This window comes from Lonchura striata, chromosome 5 (assembly GCF_046129695.1).
Source record: "Lonchura striata isolate bLonStr1 chromosome 5, bLonStr1.mat, whole genome shotgun sequence".
Taxonomy (NCBI): Eukaryota; Metazoa; Chordata; class Aves; order Passeriformes; family Estrildidae; genus Lonchura; species Lonchura striata.
This window is the reverse complement of record NC_134607.1, coordinates 39565810-39590768: the sequence shown is the minus strand read 5'-3', so window position 1 is coordinate 39590768 and position 24959 is coordinate 39565810. Positions and strand designations below refer to the sequence as shown.

General features: G+C 37.6%; 1 protein-coding gene across 3 annotated transcripts in view; it reads right to left on the bottom strand.

Moving 5' to 3' along the window:
- Nucleotides 1-513: 513 nt before the first annotated feature.
- The window catches only part of TMEM117 (transmembrane protein 117), a 178323-nt gene continuing 153877 nt past the window's right edge, over nt 514-24959 (bottom strand). For all 3 annotated transcript variants that reach the window (XM_021545319.2, XM_021545320.3, XM_077783484.1), the window contains exons 7-8: nt 9083-9212; nt 514-1488 (exon numbers count right to left, since the gene is read on the bottom strand). In XM_021545319.2, the coding sequence (XP_021400994.1) occupies nt 851-1488; nt 9083-9212 (768 nt within the window). In that variant the 3' untranslated portion in view covers nt 514-850. The remainder of the gene's footprint in view (nt 1489-9082; nt 9213-24959) is intronic.

Genomic DNA, 24959 nt, shown 5'->3' with positions numbered 1-24959 from the left:
CTTTACTGTAATCACTCCCTTGGCGCTTTGAGGCTGCACGGGTTTGGTGGGATGATGGAAAGAGTTGCTTCAACCATGTATTTTCACCTCTGTTTCTAAAAGGTGAAGGGCAAAACTTTAAATCAAGGAGCAGTTAATCTTTAATTAAGAAAAACATAATTAGGCATTATCACATAATTGCTATTACTGATGGAGAAACTCATATTTTCACAACTAGTGACCCATGCTGTATTATGTCTCTGCTGTTTACTGCACAATAAATCTGTATTCGTGTTTGGCAGCTAGCCAGAAAAATTAAAAGATAATCAACATGCTTCTCTGCAGTCTGGTCATCAAAATCTCTGACTTCACAGATGAGTAAATAACAAAGTCAAGTTGTGGTATCCTAACAGAAAACCTTCTTTAGGAATAACTATTTTATCTCCTCTGACAAGACATCAAATGACACTTGAAACAACCATATACAAAAAGCTTTGCAAAGCAGATGAGAAGAACTGTGCTATACACCTTGTGTTGAGTTAAAAAACAGTTTAATGTCTCAAGGCACCACCACGGTAGAATTTTATACCTGCAAGTAATCATCTAATACACTATTATACAGTTAAGGTAATGTATTAATAAATAGCTTGTGCAATTTTGGGAAGCAATCTATAAAGGAATGTTAGATATATAATAGGCACATACTATAATACAAATAAAACCCAAAATTCCTAGAAAAAGCATGCTGAGCACCTCTTGGTATAGGTTGAGTTTCTTATTCTAAACACTATGTAAATCTTAACTTACAAAAGGTAAAACTGAAATCTTAGAGTAACTGCTTATTTAAACTGATTTTCCTGGGTATTTTCCTCTATGTCACAGGATTACTCTTAGGGACAGAGGACTCTGGTACTGGCTGTAAAGGGCTGTCTTGTTCATTCAGTTGTGCGTTCAAGTTTTCAGAAGTTAGAAGGGAAGAATTAAAAACAATTTCACTTAAGTCTGATTTTATGGATACCAGATGTGGTTCTTGAAAATCCAATGGTTCTTCTAACACCTGTGTATTTTCCCGTGTCATTCCCATATCTGATGGTGACTTTCGTTTCATTCTTGTGTATGATTTGTCTAAATTCTCCATGCCTTGGTCAGTTTTCTGAAATCTCCCAAAGAACCAGATGAAGAAACCAAACAAAGCAAAAGCCAGCAAACTTGGAATAAAAGCCAGGCATTTGACATCAAGGCTAGAGCCTGTGAACCTGCTGTGCAAGAACATGTCCCCTTCGGCATAGGTCCGGTTCGTCAATGGGTTAGTGTTATTGGATCTCCACTCCCAAGATAACTTAGTTCTGTTAAGGTCTCTCAAGCTCTCTGAGTCCTTCACTGTGTAGATCTTCTGTCCAGGACCGATATATTGACCATATTCATGAGGTTTGTAAAATATTTGGTTCTTCCACATATTCAGATCCAAGATTAAAACAAGGAAGATAATTCCATAGTTAAACCATTTGCCTGTTTGGAAAAAGAAAGTTCTGTCATCTGATATATCCATTTTAGAAGCAGTACAAATGCCATTACACATAAAAAATACTTGGAGAAAAAAAAGTTCTTTTTTATTAATCTGTAAAGAAGAGTTGTAAATAAATTTCCACCACAGTCAGATTTATGCTGAATATCCCTTAGTATTTCACAATTAGGTCTGGACACAAAACAATTTTGTAACACAAGCACAGGAGTATAACTATTCAATTGACATTACAGTTTGTAAGTGACCAGCTTATTAGATTGCTAGGTGATATGTTATAGATCAATAAACCTAAAAAAATCATTAATTCTAGGGCTTTAAAAATATTCACATGGAAATTTTCCATAAAAAGGCCACATTTGACAGAAACATTTATATTCCAGAAATTACTGAAGTGACTGAGCTTTTTGAGGTTGGTAATTATATGAATTTTAAGAGTATATATATAAGGTTGTTTGATATACCAGCCATGGAGTGCAAATATATTCAGGTACGGGCAATCAGACAAACTGCAATTTATAGAATCACAGTGAGATTACTGAGAAATAGCAAGGGCTGATTGTAGACTTCTAAGTCTAGCCAGCTTAGATTTTTTTATAATCTGTGTCTATGAATACACATAACAAATTATATTATTTTCACAGTCAAAGCATATCTTGCATTCTAGTTAGACATACATTAAGATCTCACCTGTGCAATGATGACTGCTATCACCCAAGAACCCGGCAAATCTACATGTCAACATTAAGTGAAAATACATGCATAGTAGAATGTTCCTGCTGGTGATGAATTATCTTGGTCTTTGCTGGAATCATATTTAAGTATGCTTCAAGTGAAAAAGAAAATGTATCATAGGATCTATCAAATTACTTAGGCTAGTGACTTGCAAAGAATTAATGGATTCCAGTTCCTGAAAGTGTGTGTGTTCAAAATGTACAACCATAATTTTTCAGGATGGTAAGGAGACTAACTTGTAATCAGGAATTATGTTTAATAGTTCTCTTCAGTTTAGATTAAATAGATTGAAAATAAACAAGAATATTTATTCTCTTGTGTTATTGTCACTGTTCAGAAAAAAAATTGAACTGAAAAGGCCTTGCAGACAATCCTATAATTCCTGAATAACTTCTCTGTCAAAGTCAAGTTGGATGGGGCTTTGAGCACAGTGTAGAGGAAGGTATCCCTGCTCACATCAGATAGGCTGGAACCAAATGACCCTTAGAGTCCCTTCCAACTGAAACCATTCCATGATTTCTCCCTGTGATTTCATCAGTTTTATAATTTACATATTAAAGAAAACTATCTTTTCAGACTATTAACACCACATTTAATAATATTTAAGTTTCTTAAATCAACACCAAAAAACTGAAAGTGATGCTAAAGTATGAAATAATATAACAAACAATACAATGGAACTTGATGTTTCCTGTGGATGTTTGCCATGTATTTAATGTTTCTATTTTTCCCATCACATCTGTCTTTCAACAGAAAGACACAGGATTCACTGATCAATAGCTGCTGTCAAGCATATAATAGCTGACTTCTTGTTTTTTCCTCAGCTGGGCACTTAGATGACTCTTCTTTACCTTACCACCATTTCTTAGCACACACTGGTATTACTGTTTTTCATATTCTCACTGTCTGAAAATGTTTTGAAAATGGCCATGGGTTCAGAAGTTATTTGATGCTGTTTGATAGAGTGAAAACCAACCCATATGTAGAACAACATCACATAATTCTCATTTCCTTAGGAAAAGTAAGTTAAACACAAATTACAATGAAAATTAAAAAATGCTCCACCCCTGTCACATTAAGAATTTAAGCACTAGCTTGATCTAAGAAAGATATGCTGTTCCTGTTTCATAGAAAGTATGAACTTGAAACTCCCTCACTCAGCTCCTATTCAGAGCTGAAACAGGCAGAAACAATGCCCTGAGCTCAGCTGCTGCAGTTGGGTCCATGTGGGCTATACAAACCACTTAGGTCCATCATCCCGTTAGTGAACTGCCACCTGTGTGTCTAAGTGGCAGCTAGCTGATTGAGAACAGCTGCTGTTCTATAGTGGATTTTATCAAGAAATCCTTAAATTTCTTATTTCCAGACAATTTTTTCATCCTTTGCATCACTGCTATGCTTGATGAGCTCTATGACTTTTCCCTTTCTTTTGAATACAGTTGTCATCGGAACCAAAGGCTGTGTATGAGTAACAGTCTCACTATAACCATATATGAGCACAAGAACATCTTTCTGGTCCTCCTCAGTAATCCCTTTAGCCAAGGGCTGCATTAATCTCCTTAGAAACACAATGACTGAGTTAGTGCTGTCTTGGGTACTTACTTACTTATGGATTTCTAGAATACTGTGTCCTCTGCTATCTATCCCTTTTCCAGACAGGTATTCACTGCTGTACTAGCAGGCATGGCAGCCAAATAAACCAACCAAGCCATTCTTCTAGATCCATGATGTCTTGGAGCATAAATATGTCATTGTGTTCATATGTGGTTATACACATTTTTAATATACTGACCAACCTTTAACATTATAACTTAAATGTTTATAATCTCTGTATATGAAATGATTGTTGCAACTTAATTTTAGCATAATCATTTGATAGCAAACTTTAAGTCATATATAATCAAGCTTATATAGGAAATAAATTAATTAAAAGTCAATCATAGCCTTTGATCTTGCATGAACAAATTCAAGTTTGTATGAATGCAAAGGATCATAATAAATATATTAAGAAGCTATAGATTTTAATTTTATTTTTAAAAATGTCAAGTTCAATTCCAGATTAAAAGTAACAAGGGAAAATGGAGCCTAACACTATGAAGTCATTTAACTTGTTTCTTACCCAGTTTCTGTAGGATTAGTATTACTGCTGCTTTAGGGTTGGCTCTACTTCAATGAAATTTATGTGGCCATGTTTTTATAGGCTCTGTAAACTACAACCAGTATTTGGGGATGAATATTCACTCCTGTTTTCTGGGAAAGCATGTCTGTTGAAGAGGATTGTATCCTCCTGGTTAGAACACTCACCAGAAGGGAAACCTTGACTCTACAATAACCTCCACTTGTGGCAGCTTGGACCTGCATCATAAGACCATGCTCTGAACACTAGCCTGTACAGAACTCTGCTTATAAACTGTTTCCCCTCCCTGCTGAAGCTTAAAAACTGTGCACATGAATACCAGGGGTCTTCTCATTTTGAAAGTATGGATTTTTATTTTTCCCTTTTCCAGAAATTCACATATTTTCACTATTGAACAAGATTTTTGGGCAAACGTCCACACAATATTTGGAATATATCCCAGTATTCCAAAGCAGCTACTGATTCTTGAGCAGTTTTATTTTTGTATGCCCACTTTGGAACAGACCATTAATTTCCCAACAAAAGGATCTCATGTAGAAGACAGTCCTCAGGAACTTTACTGAGGTCAGGAGGTAATGTGAAAATTCCACTTAATAAGGCTAGACACAAGCAGCCTCATGCTGTGCAACCACAGCCAGAGGCTAGTGTAGGAAATGTTTGGTTTAGACTTCTATCTCAACTGTAATTTGTGTCTAAAATCGCTCAGACACTGCTGTAAAACATTTGAAATGTTCTTTCTATCTTCTGTCACATTAGTGTTATTAGCTTGATACATGCATATGGACAGACCACTCACAGCTGATCTAAGATGCTAATCCTGTGAGGATTTTACATGTCTGTGTGCATGGACAGCTTTGGTTTTACCTCTAACCTTTCTATTTATGCCCATGGACTCCCTCAGGCTGCTCTGTGTAAGCCTGGGCTGAATCTAGACATGCTGTTGGTTCAACTCCCCAGCCAGCCATGCTGGTAACTCCCCAGCTATGAAGGTGATGATTTCTCCTTTGGGTAGAAGGGCACTTAGTCCAGATGAGCCCTCAGAAACCTGTTATAAACAGCCAGAGAAATCTCCCATCACTTCTGATACCTAAATCATAACATTTTCAGTTTGAAAATTATCTGCATATTTGTCAGTAGATGCTCTTGGATTTCCAGTGCTACCATTCAAGGGTACAAGGCACACTGGCCCAGTGTCTTTTAACCATGAAAGAAGCTGAAGTAACAAAATTTACTTTTAAGTTTTGCAAATTTCTCTGGGTATTATAGAAAATAGGATAGAGTATGTATTTGCATAAACATCAGCCTAAAAAGGAAAACACACACTTTGCAAAGAGCCATCTGTCAAGGGAAATCCAGATGTGCTAAGCAGATGCAGGAATTCAAGTTTTTTTTCATATTCATAAAAAAAAGTGGCTATCAAAACAGAATGAAGATATTTAATACTCAGTAAGGAGTATTGCAAGGAATTCCTAGCTGCAAAGAAATGAGAGTAAAATGAGGTACTCAGGTACCAGTAAAAATAAGACAGCTTTTCACAATAAATTCAAAATTACACTGAAGCATATTAGCTAGAGTCAGGAGATGTTAATTCACTATTACTGCCAACAACATTCAGAAATCACAAGTCAGGACTAAGAAAGCATGTTATTAATTTAAAGTAGCATGGGTAAAATAATATACTTTGTAGAGTTGTATTTTTTCTGCCTTTTTGAACATTGAATTATGCAGAAGCAAATTTAATTTTTTTTTTCTCTGCAATCATGATCTTTATTCTATGAAAGCTGAAATTCTCATTTACTCACTGTATTCAGGAGAAAAGTCTTTAAGACAAAATATAAAAAAAGAAAAAGAGCAACTGTCTTAAGATTTGTGACAAAATGAGGAAAGCGTCAACATAGAACATGTAACTGAAACTCTTCACAGAACTTGCTCAAAGCCATCAAGGCCAAACCAACAGAATGATGGCTTGAAATACTTGACTTCTTGGAATGTCAATTTCCTTAGAGCTGCTCCTTTGTGGGACTATTGCTTATTTGAAAAAAACAATATTGAGTAGGGCTACTTTTATTTATATCAATCAATAGTGACTAAAACAAATTGTGTAAGAACTAATAATGAATAAACTTTGTCAGGAAAAGGATGGCAAATGTTATTTCAGCCATGCCTTCTTTCTCCTTGCTACTTGGGAGAAAATGGTTTTCAGTTCCTATAACTTAGAGCACAGGTCATAGATTTATAGCCTGGAGTTATCAGTATAGCTAGTACTAAAAGAAATGTTTTTCAGGCCTCAGTGTTCATTTCCTGCTTGTTACTTAAAAGAGGTCCTATGGTTGAATTTAACATTCTGGATTCTGTGTATTAAACAGGGCCTAAATAGAGCTGGTTCCCTGCCATTACCATTGTCCTACCCCCCATGTCACCTGCTGCAGTTGCATCCATCTGCATAATTTTAGATTTGATTATATTAATCTTAATTTTATATATATATATATATTTATATATATACAGGGTTTTTTTAATATTCTACGCCTTGATTTGAGTAGAATATTCAAGTATCTGCACATCTAGAGCTTGAAAATTATCCAACATGGTGCCCTAACCTAAGATAAGAACTGATGGCAAGAACAGATGGTTCAAGAAAACTTACCCAAAGGGAGGTTCTTGTGCCATGTGTTATGGCTGTTTATTAGCTCTCCTAAAGGGTGGTGTAGCACTGAGATAAAACAGGCTCTCAGTAGACAGGATACGTGATGTGCAGTCAAATGAATTGATTTGTCTAGTGAATCTAATAAATGGATCTTGTTAATGCTGAGCAGGGAAAAAATTTCTTCAGTCTTCATTCATTATCTCATCCTCATTAAAAGAATGCCTTCTCACTAGAAAATCAGAAAAGACTGCAGTCCACTCTGCAGAAGACTACAGTGCATAAATATTAGTTTTATTTGGTTGGTCTGTTTTCAAACAGCAGCAATGCTAGTGATTGCATTTCTGATCACTAATTTATGTTCTTTGGTCTTGTTTATTCTTTGATTATCCCTGATTATAATCTATGTCTTTGTCTCTTCTACAATGCAAATCTGTTCTTCGCTCTTCATTTCCTCTTCTATCCCCCATTAATTATATGCCAAGTTTCTGTATCTGGTGACACAGTCCAACCTACCACGCCTCAGCCATTTTTCCTACTCCTCTGTGCATCCATTCCACTACTTTTCCTTATACAATGGAATAACAGTACAACATCTGGGAACCTTGTGGGACTGAGCCCTCCAAATTCATTCCCTAGTCTTGAGAAAAAGGAAAAAAATATCTTTTTTGCTGTCCCTGAATTCCATACCTGTAATTCACATAAAATATTTGATGCTTAAACTATTTTTTTTATTCTGCTCCTTTCTCTTTTTTCTCACTTGGGAGAGAAAAATGTGTTCATCATGTACACATCTCACAACATCTGTTTTCACCCTACACCTTCTAGTCACTGACTGGCCATCATTTACTTTGTCCTGTTCTGTAAACCTCTAATGACTTAAATGGTCTCCCTCAGATATGTACTAGCTCTTCTTTCTCCTTGTTGGCTGTTTGTTCTCTGTCAGCATTCCAGCAGGACACCTACCTTCAATTTTGAAGAACTTTCTATCACTCCATCTGTAAATCCTGCTGGCCCATTTGCCTTCCCTCAGTCAATACCAAACAGGTAACTTCTGCACTATTCTTTATCTTCTTTTCTGTTTTTTTTAATCTCATTTCTGCATTCTTTGCCTCATTCAATCTGCCTCAACTCAGTGCTGGTGTCATTCTTTCCTTGACACATTTTCTTACCTAGGCTTCAGCTCTCTGCTGAGCTTATGACTCACCTGCTAACTCTTGGCCTTATCTTTGTATCATCTCTGAATGCTCCTTTTGTCCCTGGTCTGCAGGAGTTTCTTTTGGCTTGTCCTTGGTTGCCCTCATCTATCTTATTTCTGTGTGGTGTCATGTGCTGTGACTTTTTGTATTAGCAGTTAAAGACCCCTGCCAATTCACACCTGCATTCTTCTGTTATCCATTATTATCCATCTCTTCTCAGTGTAGAGAGAGGAGCTATCTATACTCCTTTTTTATAACTTGAAGGTAAAACCAAAATATTTATCCCTATTTAACCTCCTTCTCTTTTTCATTCCCTACTGTTATTAAAATACTGATTCCCAGTATGCAAGGATATCAGGTACTTTTTATCTATATGTATCATCCATTTCAATAACTGCAATTCTATTTTATTTGAGGTTATTTAACTGTCTGCTGCTTGTTAGATGACTGATGGAAGTACGGTTATGAGTGGCCTTTGCCAGATGAGAATGACCGAAGTTATGAAAAGATATTAGCATAAATCATAGCAAAGGCATCTGAAAGCATAAGAGATTTGAAGATGAAGTAAGCTGCTAATTTCCCTGAGAGAGTAATTTTAGATAAAAGATGTCTGAAGTTACATTATGTATTATTTAATGTCACAAGATGTTGCAGAAATCCATGAGAAACAGCAGCAGGCCTCTGATTTGTAAGATACAGGTTCCCCATTTCCTTGAGATGGAGAATATGGATATGGACAAATAAAGAGATAGAAAAAGTCTGGGACAAACACAAAAAAAATACACATTTAAGACCATGGTAGCACACATTTATCACACAGAAGCAGATCACTGTGTGACTGTGTCACAGTCTGTAAGATTACCTACCTGTTATATGTATGTGATATTCCTCTTTCAATATCTTTTGGAAATAAGGTACTTTGAATTGCATGTGTGCTGAGGGCAAGCCTGGAAGATTCACTTCAACATCACCCATAAAGTGTGGAAATTCCCAGTCCTGTTAAAAAATAAAAATAAGAGCCTAAAAGTAAGATTTCACAGTATATTTTTGCTTTAAAATGTCTTAAATTAATAAAAGAGAAGTGTTCTTTATTTAAACCTCCCTTATTGGATTTTCTTTAGATTTGACTGACCCATTTGAAATAGAATACCTTTACATTAGATATTACAATATAATTTTAACCTCAGATCTATGTAATGATATGTGTGAAAAGTTCACTTCAGAATGACAGTACTGAACCCACCTTACCAGCAGATAGTACAAAACAGAATAAGGATAAGAATATTTATTTAAAATCTGGCAACACTAAGAATACCTATATAAAAACCCTGCTATGCTACTTACTCTGAGTAACTTATAATTTGGCAAACAGTTCACAGGTATAAAATTGGCAAAGAAGGCCTGAGCCTTTCAAACACCACATATATCTTGTATTCTACTTGTTCAGCTTACAGGGTATTTTCTGTATTTTGCCTTCATATATTTAAATAAAGAATCACTGCAAATGCAGTCCCTTCAGTATAATCTGCCTGAATCAACCCAAGCACAGTTTTCTCCACAGCCATATTGCAGCTGACAAGTTAATGTTGGAAATGTGGAAGCTCTTATCTAGCATTATGCAAATCTTGGTAGTTTGTGGTACCCCCGGTGAAGAAGAGCTGAATTTAAAGGAATTTTTCACTTGGTTATCTGTACCCACCATCAGTCACTTGAAAATGGGTATGACAGCATGGCTCATTAGAGCCCAAACTGAAAGCAATGGGGCTAGAATCAGGATGATTACTGCCAGTGTCATTACTCTGCGCACTGCAGATTGTTGATGACCTCCTGTTACAAACACACTGCCCCTCTTTCCATGCACACTCCTGGATTTGTATACAACAAGCTAGTGCCACAAGCACCTGAATTACTAAAAATAAAATAAAGGAATTAAAAATGTGAAGAACTCTGTGAATGACTTGTGATTCCTTCACATGATAATCATTCCAGCACAGCCATCTTCCCATGAGAACCAATTCAGGTTTGTAAGGTTAGAAAGTATCCTTACAGAGTAATAAAAAAATTAAAATATTCAAAACTAAGAATCATCTACTAAATTGGGAGGAGCTGCTGACTCCCTTAAAGTCAGAGAGGTCCTGAAGAAAGACTTTGGCAAATCAGAGGGCTGAGCAACCACTAACTGTATGAAGTTTAGCAAAGGCAAGTGCCAAATTCTTCACCTGGGATAGGGCAGCTCTGGATGCACAGACTGGGGAGTGCAATACTGGAAAGCAGTGCTGGAGAAAGGGACCTAGGGGTCCTGGTCAATGGCCAGTTGAATGTGAGTCAGCAGTGACCTGGCAGCCAGGAGGGCAAACCCTGTCCTGGGGTGCATGGGGCACAGCACTGGGAGCTGGGCAAGGGAGGGGATTGTCCCCTCTGCTCTGCACTGGAGCAGCCTCACCTTCAGGGCTGGGGGCTGGTTTGGGTGCCACAATATAAGACAGATATAAAACTACTAGAGAGTGTCCAAAGGAGGGCAATGAAGATGCTGAAGGGCCTTGAGGGGAAGCTCTGTGAGAAGTGACTGTGGTCACTTGGTCTGCTCAGCCTGGAGAAGAGGAGACTGAGGGGAGACTTCATTGCAGTCTGCAACTTCCTCATGTGGGAAAGAGGAGGTGCAGGCACTGATCTCTGCTCTGTGGTGACCAGTGACAGAACGCAAGGGGACGGCCTGAAACTGTGTCAGGGGACATTTATGTCATATACCTCAAAAGGTTTCTCCCCAAAGGGTGATTGAGCACTGGAACAGGCTCCCCCAGAAGTCGTCACAGCATCGCCCTGACAGAGTTGAAGAAGTGTTTGGACAATCCTGTCAGGCCATGGTGTGATTCTTGGGGTTGTTCTGCAGAGCCAGTAGTCCTTCTGGGTCTCTTTCAGATGAGGATATTCTATGATTATATGACCTCTAAAAGATTAATCACTATATATAACTTAACTTCCAAGACTTGCTCAGTGCTCCAACATTTTCTACAATGAAAGGGAAATGGAAGAGCTTAATGATCTGGAAATAGCACAGCCTGATCACTAACAGCTGATTTGTGCTAACTATTCGTTATACTGAGTTAAATGGATTAACAGGAGTGCAAGCAAGGAGAAAATCTGACACCTTTAACCTAGTTCTTAATGTTCCCAGAAATGCAGAAAGTGCCAATTTTCAGATGTAAAAGATAAGAGAAATAAGGACGCTCTCCTTTTGCCTTATCACTAATGCAACACATACACTCCTGGTAATACCTGCCCAGCTGCAGTCCCTTACCCTGCATCTGTGGACATCCCCTTGTAGGGGGTAGGCATTCAAAAAATGCCCAGAGATAAAAATTTTATGTGTGCACATTTTCAGTTCACCGTTTCTAATACACATCTTGGGACTGGTGTCTCTTGTCAATTCATACACACTCTCACTCAGGAGTAAATAGGAAGAAATACATCACATATTCCTGAAAATAAATGAATTGAGAACTGTGAACTCTGCATTAGTTATAGGTAAACACAGGTCTATAAATCTGGCCTCCTGTTCCTGTCTTGCTCAAAGGCTCCTACTGTGCCTTTTGCTGATTTACAGAAAAAATTCCACCATGCAGAATTTTGTACTGGTCTGTGTCTCTGCATCTGAGTTTTTTATTAAAAAGACTTTTTTCTCATCTGGATGAGTATTACCTGACAATAACATTTTCTACATATATGCCCCATACTGCATGAAGCACACCTGGATTGTATCATGGCCCTTATTACACTGAAGCACTGTAATATGTGGCCATAACTAGAGAGATGGGTACAGGCTGGTGCTGCAGACCTCACAGCTATAAACAACTCACTGGTGTTCAGCTAAAGAAATGCAGATCTGGGCTGGGCAAAACTACTTTAGGGGTAACAAGGAGAACAAAGAAGCATCTCAAGTAAGACATGATCTGTAAAACCTATCTGTACCATGGATCAAGGAGCAAAGAGCAAGGTCTAAACATGTTACCAAAGATGAAAACAGCCCCAAGCAACTTCTAGCATAAGAAAAAAGAAGCCATCATGATGAAGATTATATCATTGCCAACAAAGGACTCCAGATGCCAATGACATGCCCGTAATGGTCCCACTGGACCCCATCAGACTGAAACTGCCCATTTCAAGAACCACAGGAACAGAGGGAGGGTCAATGAAACATCAGGAAAAGCAATAGAAACTGAGAAGTGTGTGCATAAGAATTTGACTTATAAGAATAAGAATTATTACTACTACTACTACTGAAACTTCTTTCTGCACAAAAGTATTGTTTTCTGTAAGGATTAGATCTCAATTAATAATAATTTTTGGATTACACTATTTAAATTTAATAATAAAATCTTGATTTGATATATAAAGGTCCTTCCTCACCTATAAATAACATTTTGAATGTAACACCTTTATCAGAATGTTTATACAGTCTGTTCTTTAAGAACAGTCTCATGACATTACAGAAATAAAATAATTTGTAAAAGCCATCAACTAATAATAAAATGTATTTGAAAGCAATTTTAAGATAAGGAAACTAAAATAATGTGTTAAACCTACTGACTTCCATGGGAGTCACTACAGATGCAGCAGTTAGGAAAATGAAGCTTCAAGTTAGGGATTCAATGGGTTTAATTTGGAGCTTCATTTGACTCACAGCTCTGCTAAGTGTGAGTGTCAACTGTCCAGAGGGAGACATTCTCACCCGCAGATACATAGCTGTAGTATTTTCACTGTGTCAAAGAAAAGTAGATTATTATTACATTTTCAGGCTCATGCCAATATCAGGCTGTCAAATCCAAACACAATGGTCAAAGTGGCTATTTTACCATCTAGATTCTAAGAAAATGCTGTCCAAAATCTTTTGAATATGGGTTTTTGGGTTTTTTTTCCCTTACTGACAGCCAAAAGGCAATTTAATTTCAGCAATATCCAGAAAACCATTTTCCTAAGAAAGCAAAGATGCCTTGTAGATATATTCTACCTCACTTGTTAACAGCTACATGAATAGACCAAATATTCAAACCCATAAATCCAAGCACTTCTCACTCTGGAACATAGTTCAGGCCTGCATCATGTTTACCTACACAGTGTTTTCTCTCTGTGGCCTCTGATATCAGTCTGTGCTCACCACTGGGATATGAGGGCCATGTGTTACGTTAAAGTTTTCAGCTCATAATTATGCAAAGTTCACTTGACCAGCTTTAGTAGTCATTGTTGAGGTGCCTGTACTCTGCCATTTGTGGGATCTCATTAGGAAATGGGCCCAAAATACCACATTTAAAATGCATTGCAGAATTGAAAACAAAAAGCCATGCAAACATACTGCTAGCTCACATATGTACCTTTCATACTGCACAAACAGATTGTTTCTCCTTTAAATCCATCAGCATCAGACTTCTCATATTCATTGAGTTCAGTGGTTCCCAGCCTGGGGGGATGTGACTGCCGGGTACATCCACTCTGTGTGTGGCAATGGAGCCAACCCAGAGCCAGCAGGCTTAAATCAGCTGCTCAGAGGTCTCTAACCTCAGCGGAAAGTTTTGTGGCATGTGCAAATCAAATAAGGTTATTGCCTCATTTCACTCTAGTCATTGAGGAAAGGGCAGCCAGAGGATGAATTTAAGATCACTTAGAGCCTCATCCTGGTGTTGCAGTGGGCAGAGAGTACCTCTGATTTCCATCAGCTACCTCATTAAATGCAGAAGCACAGAAAAATTCCTGAGGAGACCATGGTATTTTGAGTCTCTTTGATTTGGTTCTAGCTACCCAGGCCAAACAGATGCACATACTCTCTGCTGCAATGCCAGGTGTTAGTTTAAGACCCTACAGTGCAGCTGGCAGCACCAGTTTGCTACCTCTTTAAGATATTTTCAACAATGGTAACTAAGCATCAAAGCCAGACTTTCCAATATGATCTGGCCATTTTTTGCCATCATCTGAGGAAAAGAGAAGGCATTTCCTGGGCTGTCCTATCCTGACCTCAAGCCAGGACCCACAGCTGCCCAGGAGCATATTGGCATGCCGGGTGTCCTGGTTAGGTGCAGGATTGGTCCTTGATGTTTTTCGTTGCAGATTCTGGGCCACATCCCCAGAGGATGAGGAGCAGGTGCTAGCAGGATCAAGTCAGGATCATTAGCTGTCTGGGAGAGGAATGCTAGCCCTCAGCAAACCACATCCCATGCATCATGCACACACAACACCACGTGCCTCAGCCATAAGCCTCTTTCCCCCCAGAAAAAAATGCCACAGAGAAGTTGGAACCATGATTAGAAAACACTAACAAGTAATGGCGAATAAATGTGCCACAGTTTTATCCCTCTTCCTGTTTGAATGTAGCTCTTGGTATGTTCAGTAAATATGAAACAACACTAAGAATAATATAAACACTGCTCAGATATAATAGGAAAAGAGGAATAATGTACACTGAATATTTTTGCTTTAAGTAATAATGACATATGCTATATTTAATGCTATGATCACACTTGTACTTTAAATGTCTCAAAACAGTAAATAAAAACAGGGGAGGGACTGAGGAAAGGCATATATGAATGTGTATGTGTTTCAGAAACTGCCAATGGAATTTTTTATGTATTTACTAAAAACATTTTGAGGTGAAGATGGTTTTCAGATATCTTTGCATCTTAGAACATGATGGACACAGATACCATGAGGAAATTTCAGGAGATGCAATGGTTTTGTATTTTTGCAAGTGTTTGAAGTAAGAAATGAACAACCAGAATTCAAAGGCCCAACTCATCTATGGTTATGTCTAACTTCATTGCAGTGCTGCAACTCACCGTGCTGTCTATTCCTGAGATCTCTGTGAGATGCTAAACTGCAAACATATTTATAATATTTCATTCAAACATAGGTAAGAAAGGAAGTCAGTAGCCATGACTAGAACTCACTTTGTGAGATCAAACTTACTGCTCACCTTCTGACCTTCTGTTCTTTGACAAATAAAGGTAGACAGTTTGATAAGCAGTGCTGGTTTTAGCCCTTCTTAAATAAAAAACTACATCTATTCTTAATGTTACTACCTATATACCTGAATGGCTTCAGTGGGTCTACTTGGCTCCCACAGTGAATGATACATTATTCTTCAGAAGACCTCCTCCTTCATGTTGGTACTATCAGTGCTAATCTCTTCATAGTTTTCAAGTCCAGAAAATGTTATTTTATTTGGTCATCTGATTTTGCTTCACCTGGCTGGACTGTTGCTGACAATGACCAAAAAACCCCATTCGGAACTGTGGCACCAAGTCCCTTATTGAAGACACTGCTTCACCATTTATCACTCAGTGTTGATTTAAAAAATTTAAAATATGGGAAAACCACTGCAGTGGTAGAATAAGTGCTTCGGTTGAGATCCAAGCTGCAGAGACAGAAGACTGAAGACAACTCCCAGGACCAGACATCAGTATAGAAAGGCTATCCCTGCACTGTATGGCAATGTAAGGCATTAACATATACACAACCATGCTGTTGCTCTCCATAATTTTTGTGCTCTTCTGTCCTCAGTATTTGCTTAGCTTCTTCAAGCTCCTAGCCTTTCTTTAGACAGACCACTGCAAATCTTCCTCTTTTTCTCTCATTTGAGAAAATGATAATAAGACAGCAATAACTCCCTCTATGACATGCTTGGCCTTGAATGACCCCTTCCTTTAAAAAAATCATTACAGAACCCTTTGGTCTATTACCTATTTCTGCTTATTTAAGGGCAACAATTCCCAGACCACACAGGACGCAAACAAGCCCTTTGCATTCTGCACTCTGTGCTGTGAATCTACACATTAATGCAATTTGAGCATAGACAAAGCTGTGTATGCACATGTCCTCAAAACAGTACCATTTGTTACTGAACTGTCTGAATTGGTATTTAGCCTTTCCACAGGACAGTCAAATTAATCTCAGTATTTCAGTCCACCTCAAATAAGGAATGCTTGCATTTGACTGGAAGTTGCATATCAACGCCCGCTTCACAACAGATGGCTCTTCCTTCTCTTCCCCCTGTGACTATGGTATCATCTATTCACTCCTCAGAACCTTGTAGTGCCTTGATACTGCAGACTTATTTTGTATAACATGTGACAGATATGAAGATTTCTACCAAACCCCACAACTAAAATTTTTATCAAGGCTCTCATCATCTGCTGTTCAGTTACATTGGCACCTTTCCCTCTGGCCTTCATGGGTGCTGTTCTCCACTGATACAGAAATGCTTCTGCAAAGACCATTCACCTAGTCTATTTTTCTGACCATGAAATTCTTCTCTTTCATACAATAAAGTACAGGCCACTTCCTTTCATTCAAATTCTTTTAGATCTTTCAACACCTATGTACAGACTGTCTATATGACAGCTGCTCCTTCAGTCATAATTTTTTTCTTTATTTAGAGGGTTTTTTTCCTCCTGAGCAGTTCTCTATCAGATGAAGAGCTTTATCCTGTCTCATTCTTCTTTATAATTCTCTTTTGCAGGACAAAACATTAGGATGTCATTAATTAGGTATTCTGGCTTACCTGTCATCCTGACCAATAAAGTTGCTACTGTTTGTACCCACCTGTCTAACCAGTTATAAGTCTGGGATTTTCTTTAGCAATGAAATTCTCTAGGACTGGAGTTGTATTCTGGCTGTCTTTAATTATCATCTAGCACAATGCTCTGGTCCCTAGTGATCATTGCTAGTTTCTTGACAGGACAAATGCTGCTAGTAGTGTGAAGAGTGAATGGCTATCCATTAATTTTCTTACATTAGGAGCAAATTGCGAACAAGCCAGTGCACAAGAAAGGACAGACACTAGAAGGTCTCGAATCTTGAGATGTGGTCACCATTTCCTGCTGAGGACAAGGGCTGTTCTGTCCTACAGCTGCCCTTTAAGTACTTATTAGTGTCAAACAGGAGCAAGGTGAAACCCGTTTATGCATTCCTGAGGAGCGGCAGGCACCACAAAGCACAGCCTCTGTGCACTTACTCCCAGGATGTCCTAGGACAACTCCACCAGACTTTTAATCACAAAAATGTGAGGTCTCACACATCCAAGATGACACCCAGAGGTTCCTCTTCGTTCTAAATCACTCTTACCTGTTGAATAGCTATTCGCAACTGCTGACAATGCTGATGAAAAAAAATATACTCAAAAGTAAATGTTCTTTGATTTTATTTCAGCGTCTCTATTTTCTGTAAGCTTTTACTCTTTTACTGTGTCACTCATGTCTGACCTCAGTTGAGTTTATTAGTTCAATCCTACTGGATAAGAAACACCAGTTAAAACTTCCACTTAATTCTTAAGCCTGTTAAACTACTAGACAAAGTGTTAATGTTACAATATTGTGTATGTGTAAAAGACAGAGAAATCAGCTCCAGTAAAGCAGCCGTCTTGTTCTCTACTTGAAACTTCTGTAAACCACCAGCCAGTTGTAATGGTTTTAGTAACTACCTCAGTGACACACTTTATGAAAGCTATTTCTGTGATGAATAGGAGAAGTGAACATTCACTAATAATACACAGTACATATATTTACACATTTACTGAGACTACATCCTACTGTCAAGGGAAATCATGACAGAAGAGTCAATCTTTCTGGTACCCTAGAAAACCAAATATCTGACTATGATGTGGAGAATAAAAATAAATTTTAAATATATTGCTGTACAATCATCTTCAACAATATCAGAATATTGCGGAAGTACACGCAATGAAACACATACCACTGCATTGTAGGAAATATACACACACTGCAGCTGAACATTAAATGGTATCTGGGGCATTTCAAGATTTGTAAACACTGGTAATGACATTTGTACCTATTTGAGAACAGCAAGCTCTATTTAGGGTTCTAAAGTAATTTTACATTAAGACAATTGTCTCCAGCTAATTTCAGCTGTATTAAAATGAATATTGTTCCTTCTCTTTCTAAATATCCACATGCATGAATTTCCTTGTTGCCTGATATTTAAATTTTAATGGTGTTTTTTAGTGTTACCTAAACCTGAGAAGAGACATTTGCTGTAAAATACCTGAGCAGGTATTTCCTTGCTATATGCTTTGCAACACAATAAAAATAGTGTTATAAAAATAAAGAGCATCTGGAGCAAGGGGATTACTGTGTGTTGTTCACTGTAGGTGGAAAGTAAATCAATCCAAAGCTGCATCAATGTTAGAAATGCACGACTGAGGAGCCACTCTGTTCTGGAAAATATTCCTTCGGATTATTATATGTTTTACCATCATCTATTCTGAGTCCCCAAAATTTGTGTCTGGTTCCAAAGAAAAGTATAAATTCCCTTTGGGTATTCAGTGTGATCTGAAGTGGCAGATTTGGACCAATGCTCTCAGTTTGAAACTCATCCAGCTTGTTTTGGTTTAGCTATAACTAAACAAAATAGCATGGGCAAGGTTCAGCTTGCTGCAATAAAGGTAGTGAAACAGTAATATTCAATTTCCATTGGAAAAAACCCCAGTATTACATGCTGCATTTGGCTGATATTGAAAAAATAATAGAGCTGAAGGCAACATAAAGTAAAAACTCTGAATGCATATGGAATACTGAGAGAAATGTCTCATGAATTTAAATGTAGGGTTTGCAAATAAGCCAATGAGAACTCCCTTTTCCTTAAAAAAAATGGTAATAGCTCTTTCCAAAATGATTTTCCTCTTCATAACTTGGGCTAAGTAATACATATTGTGCTAATTAATATATAATTTATATAAGGAAATAGAAAGAAAACTGCATGCAAAGGTTGTAAGAAGAAAGGCTGTCTGCAAAACATGGATATCTGTACCTAATTTTTGTTTCAGGGACAAGAGTAATATGGAATATACTTGGTCTTCTCTGCTCCCTATTTTTTTTGACTTGAAGTTTAAATATTTTCTACATCCTGAATTTTAGCCACCTAGTAGGATCTGCAGCGGCAGCATACTGTTTGCAAACAACTTAATTTCCTGAAGGCAACTTATCCCATTCCTGAACCCCATCTCCATGCTACCCCTCTACCTCCAGTTTTATCCTCAAAAGCTGTGGTGTGGCCATTGGGCACATCTGTTCCAGGACCTGAGAAAAATAAGAAAACAGTAGGTCTCCCTGTGTAAGTACAGGTCTACTAGTATTATTATTTTTGGTAAGTAAGAGGCTATACAAAACTAGTGTGCTGCTGGGATTGCTATAGTGTATCTTCCACTGAGTGCACAGCATTGTGTTAGTCACACTCTGCAGTTCAGTGACATGGCATATCCTCTTATTAGAAAGAGTGTATGTCACTTAATAGCTACAGAATTATTTGCTTAAGCTCTCTCTTTTCTATCTGCCCTCCCCTCTCCAAAAACCCATTCATTTTCTTATCCCTTGAGGATGTGATGCTAGTACTCTATGTTATACATACATAAATTACATTACTTAGAGAATGACCAATGTCATAAGGCAAAAGGATAGTCTTCAATGTGAATAAAAATTAGGGAAGATAACTCTTTTCTACAGCCTCCTCTCTGACGCCCAATGCAAAACTCACTTCCTGAGCATAAGAGAGGAAAAATGCTATTTCAGCTTTTTATACTGGAGCAATATATCTGCCTTTGCCAAGCACATTCAGAAAACATGAACTTCATCCTAAAAGGTTTTCATTGTTTAGAAACCTCCTGGGAGAGCTTGTCAAAAACACAGTGAACCAATTTCTAATTGCATAAACTCACCCTGGTCTTCGCAAACACAACTGTTTGGTCTGAATTTCAAAATTGTTCCCATGAAAGTCCTGGGGAACAGAGAAAATGTTATTAAGGTATTTTTTCTAATCTCAAAGACAAAATCAAAGTCTGGTGGTAGGCAATGAATTGAAGTATTCTCCTAGTGAAATTTGAATGTAAATATAGCAAGTATGTTGACCATAAGGTAAGGCTGAATTAAAATTTAAAAAAAAACCCAAAAGACAGATGAGACAGGGTGCAACAGGGTGGACAAGCTCAAAAAATTTGGAAATTCAGTGTACATAAGAAACCATATATACAGCTCTTGGCAGAAGCTTATTCAAACTAACATGCTTCTGAAGGATGTCTTCCTGCAATCCTTCTATTTAGTCTTTACTTTTGATCTGCAAGAAATTCCTTTCCCCTCTTGCTGTTGATGCTACTTTTGGAAGACAACTTGCTAATTTCTATTCAGGGAGAATTTTCTTTGAGGAAAATAGTAAATGCCCCATGAGCCACACTTTTTGGAGGGGGAGATGGTTTCTTACATTATCTCTTTTTTCAGAAATTTTGCTCTTTCATCTACTCACATAACACTGTATCTAATTTTTGCTACAAACAATAACACTTAAATTCTTTCCCTTTACTTTCTTTTCTCCCACAAATTCCTTTGTAACATCTACAAGTGATAGACTTAATTCATAAGTATCTATTTTTAATTTTAAGAACTTTCCTGAGAAAAATTTTAGGAAATGACACATTGCCTGTTCTCAGAGACGCTGTTATGAGGGCAAGATCACAGGATCTTGCCTGCAGATAAATCCATGGCTTCCAAACTTCCAAGCTTCAAAAATTTTAATTACTGCCATCAATGAATCAGGGAAGCTACATTACAGCAGCTGAGTGATTACTCTGTCAGTCTGATTAATAGGCTGGGTGGAGTTTTAAAGCAAGGTTCTGCATGTGTATATGCATGCAGGCAAGGGGTAGATGTGTGTGGTTTTTTGTGGGGAGTTCCAGTTTAACCAGTCAAAACCGTAACAGTGGACACAGTTACTGAAATTTCTGAACAGGAAAGTATAGAATTCAAGCATTATTTTCAACAGTTTAAAGAAATGCTAAATTAATTTTCTCATCAGAGGAGCTGTTTTAGGACAATTCACCAAGTCAAGAAAATGAATGAGCTGTTCTTTCACAGCATTCCTCAAGGAGGAATTATCTCAAATGATATGGTTACTTAATACGAACATTTATAAAGGGACAGTCATTATGCGAATTATGTATTTTACATAATTTATTTCAACTTTCAGTTTATAGCAGCACTTTTATCTTCCTTTCATTCAGTGATAAAAAAAGGCATCAATTATAATTCTCCTAACATGTCTACAGAATAAATGTCTGCTACTGAAGTTGCTGTGCTCATTCAAACATATCATTATTCATCAGAGGGTCCCAGGCAATCTACATTTACCAAAATAATATATAGATAGAAACTAGATGTAGCAGTTTAGGTACATAAGAAATGCACTACAAAACATATTGAGGGATGTGCTGGTCTGTAGCAGTGCTACCTGCTATGTGTTGACTTGGCTGGGCATTTCTGCTGTTAATTATGTAAATGCAATTAGAGCCCAGAGAACAATAGACTTGCTGCCATGTTTCTAAAAGAAAACAGACCATTGCTTTGGTGTCTCCTCAGACAGTACATTTTTCCTGAGGTTTATCCAGTTTACGTGTACAAAGCATGGCTCCAAGATATGCAAATATGAAAGAAATATGAGCAAACGAGATTATAACAAGTACTACTGCAATTTCAAGGAATCTATAATCATAGTTGGAGAGTTACGATGCAGAGGAAAAAAATAGAGCCACACAACAGGTTATTATTACAGGAACTTTTGAATTAATTTAGAAATTAAAGACTACTGGGCTATTGGCTTGCATCAGCATGCCTGACAGCAGAGGTCAGCTAAATGGTCTGATCTGCCAAAAATGCAATTTCACTGGATTCTGCAAACAAAAATTCAAAAGCTGAGTTACTAGTAAAAAAACATTTCTCATGTACTATAGTGAAGACCCTACTAGACCTTGCAGATGCTGAAAAGAGATGAAAGCTTGAGCTTATAGTCTTTCTACTTCAAATCTCATTCACAAATAACAGACTTCCCTGATCTAGGCTCCAAAATCCAGTGACCAGAAAAGAATTTTTTAAAAGTTTTTTATCAAGTGAGCCACAGAAGACTACGAGCTCCTATAGGAACATAGCACATGAGGATACATAATGCTCAAGGACACAACATTTTAACAATTCCCTGTCTTGTATCCTTGACCAATAAAAAGGCTGATCAAAGACTTGACTACTCCTTAACAGTCACTTAGAATGACTAAGCCTTTTGTTAGAAATTCAGAAAAAGAAATTGTATTAGTAACTAAATTCTCCTTCCTAAAATATTAATAATTTTTTTGCCTCTCATTCCCAGTTCTCTTCTGAGTTTTCCTGCAGTCAGCTGACAAACTTTTTGCTTTAAAAGCTGAGTAAAAATTCAAGGAAAATATCTCTCATTTAACTCTTGTAGCAACCATTTAAGAAGCAAGCAGTACTATTTCCTTCTGATAAACATACTATTCAAGTCTACATTGTCTCATGCCTAATTCTACATAATTGTTTCCTATGAACTCATACTACACATGGAAATCCTTTTGCTAATAGAGTGAAGCCCCATGAAACAGATTCTTTGACAGGAAAGAGAGATATTAGAGGCTCGTTACTTAATTGGCACTAATGACAACATTCTACCTCCCTGAAAAAGCACTGAAAGTTTTCACTAATTTCCATTATATAAGGGCAATTACCAATCATATAACTGATGTCTACATTTATCTTTTTATGAGTATGATTCTGCACAATGATTTCTACCAGCATGTGTTACCTTTTTGGAACTAAATCACTAAGGAAAACATGTTCTCATTCTAATTTTAATGTTACAGAAATCTATGATTTAGCCAAAAAACACACTAATAATTTAAATTAATTTTCTTATACAACCTGAAGGCCCATCTAGCCTGTGTTGATCTCTGTGTGGCTATACAGACACACCTATTCTATCCCAAATGGAACTTGAAGTTTAGCTACAGTTTTTTTAAGATTCTCACCACTTTTCCAGATTTCCAGTAGCAATCTGTGTCATATAAACAAAGAATACCATTAATTGATATGGTAGATAAAATGTCTTTGCTGGATAATACTGTTTGCCTCTCACTGTCCCAGTGAGCAGTACTCTCTGAAGTGGTCTTTGCAGAAGAAACCTCACAACTGTGTATATTTGCATTAGGACACACTGTGGAAATTTATTTACCAGAACTGTATGGGGAATAAAAACTTCATTTTCAATTTTTTTTTTTTTGACAGTTCAAAGTTGTTTGTACCTACAAGCACTATGTAAAGGGAAAGAGAGATTTTTATTGCTAGAAGAATGAATACAAAATTTAGGTTGAGAAAAGTTGCATGGAAGTGGCTACATAATAACTCTACTCAGACTGAGCATCACCATATTAACAAGGCATTTTGTCTGCAAATCAACACAGTTGTGTCAGGTTGGAGCCACCATCTCAGTGAAGGCCAAAAATGGAGCCAGGATGCCAGAGCACAGTTGTGTCAAGCTGGGAAAAGTCTCACCTCTGTTGATCTGAAATTCAGCAGGTCAAGGGAGCAGAGGCTTTTCTTCCTTCCAGACCCCTCCCACAGTGCAATAGAGTGAGAAAACTCAGTTCTTAGTGTAGTTTTATAAAAGCAACTGAATGAAATGCAGGAAGTTCCTTGCAGTACGAAAAGAGAGTGGTTTTGCCATAAAAAATAGCACTAGAGGAATTCATACACAAAGGCACCCAGCTACCACCATGGCAGGTGCCATATAGAACAGGCAGAAATCACAGCGCTGCTGCTTGTCATGCAAGTGGGTTTGTGCACATACTGATCTCATTTGCTTATAACTTTTCCAAATATAACTGCTTGGGCTGAACACAGCCCATGCCTGGTGTGTGCCTCAGGCTCTATTTTTTTTTTTTTTCCTATTTGGTTCTATGTTTCTGGTTTAGGGTTTTGACATTTTCAACTAGCACCATTTAATCACTTCTGAGAGTGAGATCAAATGGAAAATAATTTACTTTGCTCTGTAGAGATATCTCAAGTGGAGATACACAGTTTAGCAAGGGAGTAACTTTGTTTCAGAGATGTGCCTCTTGTTTTGCTGTAAATACATGCCTCAAACTGAAAAAGTTTGAAAAGTCAGTAACTTTCATACTTACAAGAATTTAGCTCAAGATTCAGAAACAAGCACCTTCCCAAACTGTGCATGACTCAGCATGCCAAAGAGTGCCTTAGCACCTAGAGCATCAAGCTCTAGTGAAACTTCAAATCTCAGAAGAGATACAGAGCATCTTCCGTCTCCCCTTTGCCTTCACCCCCATTTTTTGCTGCTGCTGCTGGCAGGACTCCGAGCTGCTCTCAAACAAGGACTGAGCTGGCCCTGCACAGCAGCCAAGAGACAGAGAGACAGCTTTCCTCTAATTACTAATCCCAAGTACTCTGTGTGCAGATGGAACTAGTCAAGTACAGCTTGAGCTAGGCATTTGGACCTGAAGGAAGATGGAGGCAAAAGGGCATTTGTCTCTGAGTCTGAGACTGAACATAGCAGTGACTATTTTTTAAAATTAATTTTAATTTTTTGGTCTTCTTCTTTTTATTTTGCACATAGCACAGCATAGCAGTATGTAGACTCAAAGTATATAATCAAATATAATACAAAAACTTTGTATTATATGCATTGGAACAGGCTACCCATGTGCAGCCACACACCTGGGCCATGCTGTGAAAGGAAATGACCACAGAGACATAAAGGTTTAATAGGAAAAATGGAATAGACTGCACAAAAGGAGGGGGAAGAGAGGAGAGACTTGAATAAGGGCAAGAGGGTAGGGATGAGAGCAGGAGGTTGGGACTGGCTGGTTAATGAAAAAGGGACCGAATTATGGAGAGG